Source organism: Amyelois transitella, chromosome 22 (genome assembly GCF_032362555.1).
Source record: "Amyelois transitella isolate CPQ chromosome 22, ilAmyTran1.1, whole genome shotgun sequence".
Taxonomy (NCBI): Eukaryota; Metazoa; Arthropoda; class Insecta; order Lepidoptera; family Pyralidae; genus Amyelois; species Amyelois transitella.
In genome coordinates this window covers 8,478,778-8,491,505 of record NC_083525.1, presented here as the reverse complement: position 1 = coordinate 8,491,505, position 12,728 = coordinate 8,478,778, and the positions used below count along the sequence as shown (strand labels likewise).

Sequence of the window (12,728 nt, the reverse complement as noted above, 5' to 3'; positions counted from 1 at the left end):
GACTTAGTTCGCCGTAACAGTTCACTAACAATCCTAATTCCCTCATTTAAACACCTTCTCGCCTTTTTTTCATAATAAAAAGCAACCTATGTTCTTCCTCAGGATTGAGTACAAATATAGATCTCTTAAATCTAAATCGTTGATGAATGTACATAGTCTACATTGAACTAAAGTCTAAACTTAGCCTTTTACAGCGAACATTCTATTCGCTAGATCGCTATTTTGGAGAGACAAAACATAAATGCAAGTTTGATATACTGTTGGAAAAAGATCTTAAAAATAATGAAACCAACCAGCTATCTTTTTTCAAATCGAACCAGTAGTTCCTGAGATTAGCACGTTCAAACAAACAAACTTTTTAGCTTTATAATAGTAGTATAGATTCCTTAAGGTTTAGCCGTTTAGGTAGATCCGCAGTTACTCCAATCTTAATTTATGTTTAAATCATCATCAAGTTATGTTTAAACATTTATTTATCTTGCCCTGCGCCAACGCCAATCTCCTGTTTGGTTTCCTTCCACCCAAAGGTTGACTGGAAGAGATTGCATTAGCGATAAGTCCGCCTTTGTACCATCTTTATCTGTTTTGTGCTATTTTGTATGTTTTACTCTTATGGTGCAACACAGAGTTTTATCTATCTATCTACGGCCTCTGTGGCGCAGCGGTAGTGCGCTTGTCTGTGTCACCGGCGGTCCCGGGTTCGAATACCGGCCAGTGCATGATGAGAAAAGAACTTTCTCTGATTCGCCTGGGTATTAGATGTTTATCTATATAAGTATTTATTATTATTATAAATATCGTTGAGTTAGTATCTCGTAACACAAGTCAAAAATTCAAAATTCAAAAATTTTATTCATTGCTATAGGATACTATATATCGCTTAATAATGTCAAAACGTATGGTTTAACAACATTGGTTGACGTCAAATATATTACTTAAAAACTAAGTTTACTGCCGCTTCCAAGGCGTCAGTGCAGAAGAAGCGGTAACAAACTGCACTGCAGCATTTTCTTCAACAACGTCAACTTCACAATATTATATTATATTAAGTCTCGAACTTACTTCGAGACTAACTCAATCTGTGTAATTTGTCCCGTATATATTATCTATCTATCTCAACCCTAAATCGCTATCGCGTTCGCTCAAACCGCAGCCCAATATTTAACCCCCACGCGTTAGATCGGCACATCGCACAACTGTGCTTAACCCCGGAGACCTTATCGGGGGGTTCCCTGCAATCATTGATACAAAGCTTTGTACAGGGAGTCAAAACAACTTGTACATAATACACTTCAAAGGTTTGGGTGGGGTTCTAGAAAGGTTCTTTATATTTTGTGTCTGCTTCAAGTATTGAAATCCCTTGCACCGTCTCCTTGTTAGCTACGTGCTGTATGGTTCCAGATGGGAACTCTATCGTTCTTAAGTTCGTAAGAGCATAAATAATCAAACCGTGTGGTTCCCGACACTTTAGAATAGAACCATGTCTTTGATATGGATATCGTAAAAGGCAACTAAGGGATCGGCTCATATAATTGAAATTCCTCATGAAGGCGATGGGCTAGTAAACTATGTAACTATTTGAATCTAAATTCCATAATTTATCCATACAGCTGAACGTGGATGTTCAGTCTTTTCAATACTATTGGCTTTGTCATCCTCGCAAGGGTACAGACGTGACTATATGTATGTATGAATGTTAAAAGAATCAAGATCATGATAAAAGCTGTAAAACAGGAATTAGAAAAAGCCATAATATAGAAAAGAAAGAAAGAAAGAACTATTTAATAGCAGAAAAAAAATTAATAATCGATTAACTGGTCCAAAACCTGTTTTTTAGATTTATCCAAGACATTCAACCACATAACCAAAAGACATGATTACAAAATATTCGGTGCACATCGCCGCTTCATGAATAACATTACACGGCATTATTAGAATGTCTGTCTGTCTGTTGCGAAAGCGAGACACGCCCGCAATGCGGAATGAAAATGTTTGTTGGGACTGAAATACATATAACATTTTGTTTCCAAGACTTGGGAATACTTGAGATACGTGCCTCATTACTTTTTATTCTCATTCCTGTATTAACAGGTGTCATGTAATTGCCGGCACTTTAATATCGTAAGAGGCGACTAAGGGATGAACCATATTAAGGTTAGGTTATTTACAAAGTGACTCTAGCTAGTATGACCTCTGCAAACATGCAAGGGAAACCCATATCCTGACTGGCATATCTCATTAAAATACTTACTTATACATATATATATATATTATAGCTATAAGTAGTGTAGTTAAGAGAAGAGCGGCGTCTCCTGGCACAGACGTAAAGCTTAAAAGGAGGCACCAATCTACAACAGTGTTACCTATGTAAAGAGCTTTTGAAAATAAAATTTTTATTTATTATTATTTATATATTTTGTCTAGCACACAGCATTAAAGTTGCGATTCCAGCAATAAGATCGGAGTATACAATAACATTGCCCCTTACTTTCAAAGTCGGTTAACAGTAGTAACTCCTCAATTCAATAAAGAGAACGCGAGGCAACAATGACAATTGACGCCCAGGGCTCCGCAGAGCCTCGTTCCTGCAAATGTTACCGCTTGAGGGTGGGGAGCGAGTAAATAAGGCCATAAACCCGCCATAAAAGGGGGAGTAACCTCTAGCTCCTTTATAACTAGGGTTGCCAAGTCTAAAAAATAAAATTTATTAGGCAAAGTCCTATTTATTTATTTACTAACTAGCTGTTGCCGCGACTTCGTCCGCGTGGAATAATTATTTTAGGCATCATTGAAGCCCTCAAGGATGAATAATTTCCCCCGTTTTTTTCACATTTTCCATTATTTCTTCGCTCCTAATAGTTGCAGCGTGATGTTATATAGCCTAAAGCCTTCCTCGATAAATGGTCTATTCAAAACAAAAAGAATTTTTCAATTCGAACCAGTTGTTCCTGAGATTAGCGCGTTCAAACAAACAAACCCTTCAGCTTCATAATATTAGTATAGATTTTTTTTTGTAATGGTGACTTACGAATTCTTTTCTTTTACTTTTTTTACTTTAATCCTGGTATATGGCAACCCTATCCCAGTAATGCGTGCCCGGGAAATGTATTATTTGTTGATTATGCCACTCGAATTTATAACACTGCATATCTAAGTTAATCTTTGTTTTTATTTTGTTGGGGAGATTTTATTACTAATGAAATGCATTGGAATGTCCCCGATTATGGTTGAATCTACTTACTTGTAATATCAGTTGACACTGATGACTTCATTCACCTTTGAAAAATTAAAGTAATTGGGAGAGTAACTAGTCAGCTACGAAAATTATAATAAGTATTATGTAGATGTAGGTTTAAAACATGATCGATCCAATAAAGGTTAGGTTTACCTGCAAAGAAGGAGAGTCAGATGGCAGTCGCTTCGTGTAAAAACCTGACTCACTTATTCCAGGATCCATGGTCAATTAGCATACCCTGGGCTCCGCTCCATAAGTGGCGAGGATGCAAATGCAAATGCAAACGTGACCATATGTATATACATACATATGGTCACGTTTATATCCCTTGTGGGGTAGACAGAGCCAACAGCCAACGGCCACGTTCAGCTATTTGACTTAATGATAGAATTGAGATTCAAATAGTGACAGGTTGCTAGCCCATCGCCTAAAAATAGAATCCCAAGTTTGTAAGCCTATCCCTTAATCGCCTTTTACGACATCCATTGGAAAGAGATGGAGTGGTCCTATTCTTTTTTGTATTGGTGCCGGGAACCACACGGCACGGCAGAAGTATGTAGGTGTACTTAAAGGTACTTCAAACACGTATGTACGTGACAACAGATTGGAATCCAATAAAAAGGATCAGGCTATCATATTCGGGGCATTAATACAGGAATGCGATTTATACCGATCTCCGATATTTTCCCCCTTATCCCGCTTTTACTGCACAATAAATTTATTTTATGGTGAGAATGTTTATTGCCTATTTCGTAATATTAAAGAATATTGGCTGTTTAATTGAGGCAGATAAAACTATGTACATACCATAGACATACCTATTCCATTTTATTTATTCCAACGAAATACAAGGCCCTTAAAAAATAAGATGTCTAAGTAAGTAATTTAAATAATCTATTCTATATATAGTCTATATAATCTATTTACTAGGAATTTGCATTTCGGAATATATGTAATCAAAGTGCCTCTCTTCTGACTCCAAATCAAAATATTAATTTAGCCGCCGCGTTGCGCCTGTAGAAATGAAACAATATGAAGGCATTACTCAGCTTTGTGTAATGGCGTGAGAGAGAAATACGGCGGGAAAATATCCAGCCCGCCATCATTCTAGTGAATTTGGCGCGTAACGGCCTGTGAACCGCCATGTTGTTGTTTATGGTCGTATTTCGCTTTTTTTTTAAGTTAGGCGTTATTTAAATATTTCAAATCAAACTGTTGTTTTTTTTTTTATATTTAGATATTAACTCTATAAAAAAAGCTTATCTAAATAATGTACGGTTTTTCTAGTATACCTATTATATTGCAAAGCCTGCGAGTCTTCTACATCTGTGATTATTTTTTGTGTGTAAGTGGCAAAACAACAAAACTTTTTAACTATCTAAGTAAACTTTTCCCTCTAAATAATGGAAATTTTGTAAAAAAAAAAAGAGCGGTTCAGCGGTTCGTGAAGGGTCTACGAAAGTCGTAGCTTTAAAAAATAAATCTGTTATTTTATCGTTTTTGTATCAAATTTGCGATCTTGAAGAATGCGTAACCTGCGCCATTAATCACTTACTGAGACGGAGAGATTTACTGCTCGACTGCTATCGCAGCTAAAGATTTCATTTTAATTTACTATCTTCGTAGACCTGCTACGAATATCCTTTTTACAAAATTTTCCATTTTATTGGGTTTCATACACCGATTGGGGGTAATCTGTGGTTTCATACATGTGGAAGAATTAAAATTAAATATTATATCCATTCAATAAAAATAGCTTACTCGACACTCGATTTCATCATTTTGTAAACGAATCCACGGGTCCCTGCATTATCAAATCTAAAAAATACGTGCGAAATGAGAATCTTTTCTTGAATTTGATTAAAAAGATGAAGTTTCCTTCTTCTATTGATTCTACTTTGAAGAACTATTGGATAGGAACCAAGTGAATCGAAATACTTATAGTCTCAAATCCACATCAGGGTATCTTATTTCATTCGCAAGTTACTAAACCCTTTCTTGTCTATTTCAGGAGCGAACGGTCCTACAACAGGACCCTCCAGTCCGTCTCATCAGTAGGCGCGCTATCCGTACCCTGGTCTTCATCAGAGGCCAGGCTAGCGTTACCAGCAGCCCTGGGCGTGGCTGGTATACCTGCAGTCGTGGTGACGGATGCAGCAGGGAAGGTCCTTACCCAGAATGGACGACACCATCTTGCTACGGATCCTTTAGGACTGGTAAGTTATAGATTTACAAATGGACAGCCAATAAGCGTTTAGCTTGGTCAAAACAGGAATTATATAGAATTTGTTAATTTCATCATAGATTCTCCTTTTTTGTAGAAAGTCTGCAAAAGTACTTAATATTCACTATGTGGGCTTGTTTGTGCCTGGTTATCATCAGAGACAAGGCCAGCATTACTACTGCACTGGGTTTAGCCTAGCCGGTATATCCCGGTAGGACTTGCATGATATAGGTTCTTCGAGGTAGCCCAATAATTGAGTTACATAATGTTTTTTCAGCAATAACAATATGAACTTGTTTCAGAATTTCCCCTGGGCTCAGCGGCCAGTGTCCGTGTTGACGGAGCAAGCGCTGCTGAAGATGGCGCGGCACCCAGCTCTGGTGTTGTTTGTTGGTGGGTATTAAAACAATAAAAATATGGGAATTCACTTGAAGGAGTAGAATAAACAGTATAGGCTCAAAGATACTTCCCTGAGGTGCTCCATATTTTTAATGAATTTTTTAGATACGATCGTGTGCTTTTAAGCCAGGAGGGCCACTTTGTCTCTCTTTTGATGAAAAACATTTAACAGAGCCTAATCCATTCGTTTGATATTCAATTACTTTTTATTTCACGGCAGGTTTACATCAATTTTTCTTTTTTCTTATTGTTTAAATACTCTTCTGTGTATGAGCTACCTCTTGTCGGTGGAGTTCAAAGGAGCATCCTCCTTTATACTTTATATACTTATATTAAGGATCGTTTACACAACACGTAATTAGTTTATCTACAAACTTTTACTTCATCCAGATGACGAGGACTCCGAAATAGAATTCGCCGAGTCAGTGCTCACCCCGTCAGCGGAGTCCTACTACGAAGAGTGCAGCATACAATTCCCTGGGTTCTGCCCCTACCAGAACTCCTCGGACGACGAGACCATGGACTTCGACTACCCCACGTCCAAACACTCCAGGGTCAAGAAGAAGCCATTCAAACACGTCATGTTTTACATCGGTATTGATGGGACTGACAGCGCAGACATGTTGAGGGAACACATTGGCATGGACGATGCTGTTCCTTTGTTGACAGCTATAGATTTCCCCAAACAGCGTCTGGTGACCATGAATTTTGGTGATGAAATCACGACGGATTCCGTTCAAAACTTCGTGGACGCGTATTTGAGCGGCAACGCTGTGTTCAAGCCACTCAAGCCGTATAGCGAGAAATGTTAAAGTTATGTTAAACCTGTCACTATATATACGGCCTCTGTGGCGCAGCGGTAGTGCGCTTGTCTGTGACACCGGAGGGCCCGGGTTCGAAGCCCGATCAGGGCATGATGAGAAAAAAACTTTTTCTGATTGGCCTGGGTCTTGGATGTTTATCTATACAGGGTGACATGCAACAACTGCATCCTTTTACACTACTACTACTCCAATATAGACTATACCCATGCTTCTGAGCTGTTTGAGCCTATTTTTATTTAAATTAAACGTCATCATTTTCACATTTAAAAAACCCTCAAAAACTACGTCACACGCTTTATTAAAGACCAATACTACAAAAAGAAATTAAAACTAAACATGTAAATAAATGTCTGAAAAATAAATTATTTTTCTAGTATCAAGATCAAGTAAAGTACAGAGTTGTCGAGATCGCTCAGCTGAATGTATTGTGTCGTTGACCTCTGAATCTTACGCGTCGCTTTTCCGCCGACCGGGGTGATATGACGTATTTAGGATCGTGGATTTTGATACTTTAATTTTTTTTCGTACTTTCTGAAATATGAACCGATATTTTTCTTTTAACGTTTTTAAATATCCTTTAGATGAGTACACTTAACAGTTAAATTTATGCAGTTGAATTAAAAGTCACCCTGTATAAGTATTTATTATAAAATATAGTATCGTTGAGTTAGTATCTCGTAACATAAGTCTCGAACTTATTTCGAGTCTAACTCAATCTGTCTAATTTGTCCCGTATATATTTATTTATTTATGTATAAATCTCAATTCTATCATTAAGCTGAACGTTGCCTATCAGCATTTTCAAGACTGATGGCTCTGTCTACCCCGCAAGGGATATAGACGTGATTATAAGTATGTATGTTAAAGTAGTGAATGTAGATGTTTTGTAATAAAACAGATGTGTTTGTTGCACTGATGTTATTAATTGCGGTTTAGTATAACGTTATTATTTTATGAAATTTAGTATTAGAAAATAGATTTTGTATTAGATAACAAATTAGATAAACAACTCTGAAATTAATAAGAATATATTTTGTTCACTTCGAAAGAAGTTGTTTTTGTAAACTTACTTTAATTCAGCATAAGTTAATTCTGTTCAAATCCTTTTTAACTTATACCTCGTGACTTGTTTAATTTAAGATTTAAAGTTTGCAGACCAAATATCACAATAATATTATGAAGAGTTGCTCATTTTTAGTCGATTATATTTTCCCATGAAAATGGGACATTCCATTCAAATGTGCGCTCATTTGGTGATGCACTATGGTAGTGCTAACCCCATTGCTAACCCAAGGGCTAGATTTTCAATAGTAAAAAAAAATTTGATACCGAAATGAAAAAAAAAAAGAAGTTTCAACGTTCAATTTTTTTTTATTTCATACACATTTAAACAGCAGAAGGCATTTTTGTACCAGTATTTTTATGTTATTAAAATATTAAAAAAGAAAATCAGTTCTTTTTTTAATGTACGATTTGCGGAGATGAATGATTCCCAAAGATACAATTTGTAATCTTGTTTTAGAAATTAAAATAAACCTAAGCAATTTTCCATGTTTTTTATTTATCAAACTATACATATTACCGTTAGTTACTTACTGTTGTTGTTTTATTCTTCCACATTTTATTTCTAGTTTACATAATATTACGAAAATTAGCTGTGTGGTTTCCGAAACCAATAAAAAAAGAATTGGACCACTCCATCTTGTTCCCATACAAGTCGTAAAAGGCGACTAAGTGATAGGCATATAAACTTGGGATTCTTCTTTAAGGTAATGAGCTAGCAACCTGTCACTATTTGAATCTCAATTCTATCATTAAGCCAAACAGCTGAACGTGACCTGTCAGACTTTTTAAGTGTTGGCTCTGTCTACTCCTGATACCTATAGACGTGATTATATGTAGGTACTGGTGTATTTTACGAAAAAATTTGTTGTACCTTCTTTTTGTCTAGGACAGAACAGTTTCGTTAATGTACTGATTTTTTTTTTATAGTTTCTGCCACATAGAATCATTTATGTGGTCTCGACACCTCTACACCTCCCTGCATCCAATAGCAGAAATATTAATATATAATGTCTAAAGTTAATATCACAGATATTAAGCTTAAAATATTTATATGTCTAAGAATTACTCTTCTCTGTATTTTCCGCAAAAACCTGCCTGCATAACACCAATGTTCTTGCAGTTGAGTAGAAAAAAAAAGAAAAAACACCTCACTTTATCATCTTAACTCTTTCACCTACATATTTGATTAATTCCCGCCCAATTTCGAATGAAGCGAATGAAAGGAGTATGCAGAGTTCGTAGCAAGTGGAAAGACGTTGTCTCTGCCTACCCCTCCGGAAAAAGGCGTGATTTTATTTATGTATGTCGGTCAAAGGCAAATAGACCATAAGCAATAATTTCAGATAACCTATGGCATGCTGGAGCTCACGTTTCGGCATTAATGGTTTTATCGAGACACGTATTCAGATAACAACTAAATAGAACAGAGCACTTATTAAACTAGAACCGTGTGGTTCTGGTTACTCTCATTTTAGGATAGGACCATTTTTAAGTACCCTCAAACCAAACGATTCACATTAATTTCGTTAGCTAAGACTGAGTTCGAGACTTGAAGATACCTACTAACTCATTGATAACATACATATGTACATATAATCACGTATACCTTGCGGGGTAGACAAAGCCAACAGTCTTAAAAGACTGATAGGCCACGTTCAGCTGTTTGGCTTAATGATAGAATTGAGATTCAAAAAGTGACAAAGCTGCTTGCCCATCGCCTGAAAGAACAATCCCAAGTTTATAAGCTTAGTCGCCTTTTACGACAGCCATGGGAATGAGACGGAGTGGTCCTATTCTTTTTTATTGGTGCCGGGAACCACACTGCACTCATTGATAACATTATTTTATATTAATATAAGTACTAACTACACGAAAAATCCGCTTCGCTCGCCTAAAACAAAAAATTACCATAATTTCCGTTCCCGCTCTCTCTCCAAATAATATTCTTGTAAAAATGGAACCCCATTCCAATCGAATTATTATTGTCGCGACTTTACTTTTGAACATTATTAAACCCATAGATCTCATAATATATAATAAACTAGCTATGACCCGCGGCTCCGCCCGTGCGAATTAAGCGCCACCTGAGTGAGAGATTACAATCAAACAAACTTACATCGCACCAATAATATTAGTTAGGTTAAGGATTTTATATGTTGCTATGATTTTATCTGCTGACAGATTTATATGAATCATCGATGAGCATTCATGACCTCATGATCTTACAAGCAACTAAATGAAATAACGATTTAAGAATCGATTAAAGTTCAGTACATAATGTACGCAGTTTTATTTGCATAATGTTTTTAAATCTGTGATTTTCATTAAGAAAACAACAAAAATTCACACATAGATTTACTTTAACGCAAACAAACAAATAAACTTACTTTCGCATTTATAACATTAGTTGCGATGAGATTGTCATTTAAATAATTGCGAGCATTCCTAATCGTTAATCGATTACCGATTCCATTACTTTACACACTGACTCAGCTTTCACTTCACTACACAAAGTGCAATGTTACCAACTGAGCGCTTTCGTTGCACATTGTTCTAACGCTTATTTGGTATATCTGCGCTCAAAATATGTGTGTAGGTCCGGCTAGGTAGCAGTTTACAAAAACAACCACTAACTCGAAGGATGACTTTTTTCCTTATTTAGTCACCTTATCTTATAAAAACCATCTTAGCGCTTTTTTATCAAATTCATAACAATCTGTTAGCGTTTTTTAAGGTTCAAATAAGCGCTTTTTCAAAAGAATCGGTTGGCAACACTGATTACTAAAGATTGACGCCGAGGACGCCATTGTTGTAAAAAGGTTTTGAAAATATATTTCACGTGCTCAAAGAGATTGTAGTGAAGACACTAGATCAAGTTAAATAAAACAAACAATGGCTGATAACGACGATCTTCTCGATTACGAAGATGAAGAGCAGGCAGATCAGCAGACCGCTGATGGAGCAACCGAAGCGGCGCCAAAAAAAGAGGTTAAAGGCTCCTACGTATCTATCCACAGCTCCGGCTTTAGGGATTTTCTCCTGAAACCAGAGATCTTACGTGCTATCGTCGACTGTGGTTTTGAACATCCTTCAGAAGTTCAACATGAGTGCATTCCGCAGGCGGTATTGAGCATGGATATCCTATGCCAAGCGAAATCGGGTATGGGCAAAACAGCAGTGTTTGTTTTGGCTACTTTGCAGCAATTGGAGCCTTCGGAGAATCATGTATACGTGCTAGTTATGTGCCATACAAGAGAGCTAGCTTTCCAGATCAGCAAGGAGTACGAAAGATTTTCTAAATACATGTCGGGAGTTCGTGTTGCGGTGTTCTTCGGTGGCATGCCAATACAGAAGGATGAGGAGGTGCTCAAGACGGCTTGCCCGCACATCGTTGTCGGTACCCCCGGAAGAATTCTAGCGTTAGTGAACAGTAAAAAACTGAATTTGAAACATCTGAAGCATTTTATCCTGGACGAGTGTGACAAGATGCTTGAATCTCTAGATATGAGGCGGGATGTACAGGAGATATTTAGGAATACCCCTCATGGCAAGCAGGTCATGATGTTTTCTGCTACCCTTAGTAAGGAGATCCGGCCAGTATGCAAGAAGTTTATGCAGGACCCCATGGAAGTGTATGTGGATGACGAAGCCAAGCTGACACTGCACGGCCTGCAGCAGCACTACGTCAAGCTCAAGGAAAATGAGAAAAATAAGAAATTATTTGAGCTCTTGGATGTGCTAGAATTTAATCAAGTGGTTATATTTGTGAAGTCTGTGCAAAGATGCATAGCTTTAGCTCAACTCCTGACTGACCAGAACTTCCCGGCAATTGGCATTCATCGTAACATGACACAAGATGAGCGTCTCTCACGATACCAGCAATTTAAGGATTTCCAGAAGAGAATTCTAGTGGCCACTAATCTTTTTGGACGAGGAATGGATATTGAAAGAGTGAATATTGTATTCAACTATGATATGCCTGAGGATTCGGACACATACCTGCATCGTGTAGCTCGTGCGGGCCGTTTTGGTACCAAAGGTCTTGCAATTACCATGGTGTCTGATGAGAATGATGCCAAAATTTTGAACGAGGTCCAAGATCGCTTTGATGTAAATATAACAGAGTTGCCGGAAGAAATTGAGTTGTCTACTTACATTGAAGGGCGATAGATTTAAAAATGTACTTCATTCCTCTACTAATTAACTTCATTAATTTTGTATCAATCAGCTGATATCAAATTGTGATTTTGTTAACACTTAAGAACCGTGTTGTCTAAGTATTCTCGTAGGCATTTGGTTTGTATAATTAAGAAGTCTACACTAGTTTTGTGTCCAAATATTTTTAGGTTAAAGAGTAATTAAACTGACATTTGGTATTTACTAAATATTCTTTTTATTGCCAAACCCAAAAATATTGCCTTGTAACTGTCGTAATAGCTTAGGTACCTGTTTGTCTGCTTGAGAGTGAAACACTATTGCTATTCTGTGATAATTAAACAGATATAAAAAAACTAGACACCATGTTATTTCTGAGTGTTCAATTTTAACTTCTCAACATCCAGTTGTGTATGATAAAATTTATACAACACATAGATTCATGCTTGCTCAATATCAAAAGGATACCTTATTGTATGTAATGTGTTCCTTAAATTATATTGAACTTTAAATTAGAAAAAAGAATTAAATTTAAAAGTGCAATTTTACAATAAGTCACTTGTGAGCATCAAAATACATAAGTATGCTAGTTATTTGAAATTGACTGGCAAAAGAAGTAAAGCAACTAGATTGGTAGCAAAAACGACACTAAATCCATTTTCTTCATTCTTATTACATGGTCAATGTGCCTACCTACATAAAATACATACCTTAAAACAATAAAAGGTACTTGGGTATGTGTGTAGCAGTAGCATACAGGTAGGTAGGTATCTCAGAAATTTAAGAAATTAACGACCAAGCATTTTCTACATAAGTGCATTCCTTG

General features: G+C 36.7%; 2 protein-coding genes across 2 annotated transcripts in view; both read left to right on the top strand.

The window, feature by feature from the left end:
- Window positions 1-8,212, top strand: part of LOC106138536 (nucleoredoxin) — a 38,580-nt gene extending 30,368 nt beyond the window's left edge. Inside the window, exons 4-6 of the mRNA XM_013339709.2 lie at window positions 5,247-5,451; window positions 5,762-5,852; window positions 6,249-8,212. Coding sequence (XP_013195163.2) covers window positions 5,247-5,451; window positions 5,762-5,852; window positions 6,249-6,670 — 718 coding nt within the window. The 3' untranslated portion in view covers window positions 6,671-8,212. The remainder of the gene's footprint in view (window positions 1-5,246; window positions 5,452-5,761; window positions 5,853-6,248) is intronic.
- A 2,310-nt stretch (window positions 8,213-10,522) lies between these two features.
- On the top strand, window positions 10,523-12,132 carry LOC106138555 (ATP-dependent RNA helicase WM6). The gene has a single exon (XM_013339734.2). It carries the CDS (start codon window positions 10,640-10,642, stop codon window positions 11,915-11,917), a length of 1,278 nt encoding a protein of 425 aa, XP_013195188.1. The 5' UTR covers window positions 10,523-10,639; the 3' UTR covers window positions 11,918-12,132.
- The last annotated feature ends 596 nt before the right edge of the window (window positions 12,133-12,728 follow it).

Excerpts from the sequence above, each read along its gene's own strand:
- LOC106138555 (XM_013339734.2), top strand. The coding sequence starts at position 10,640 with ATGGCTGATAACGACGATCTTCTCGATTACGAAGATGAAGAGCAGGCA.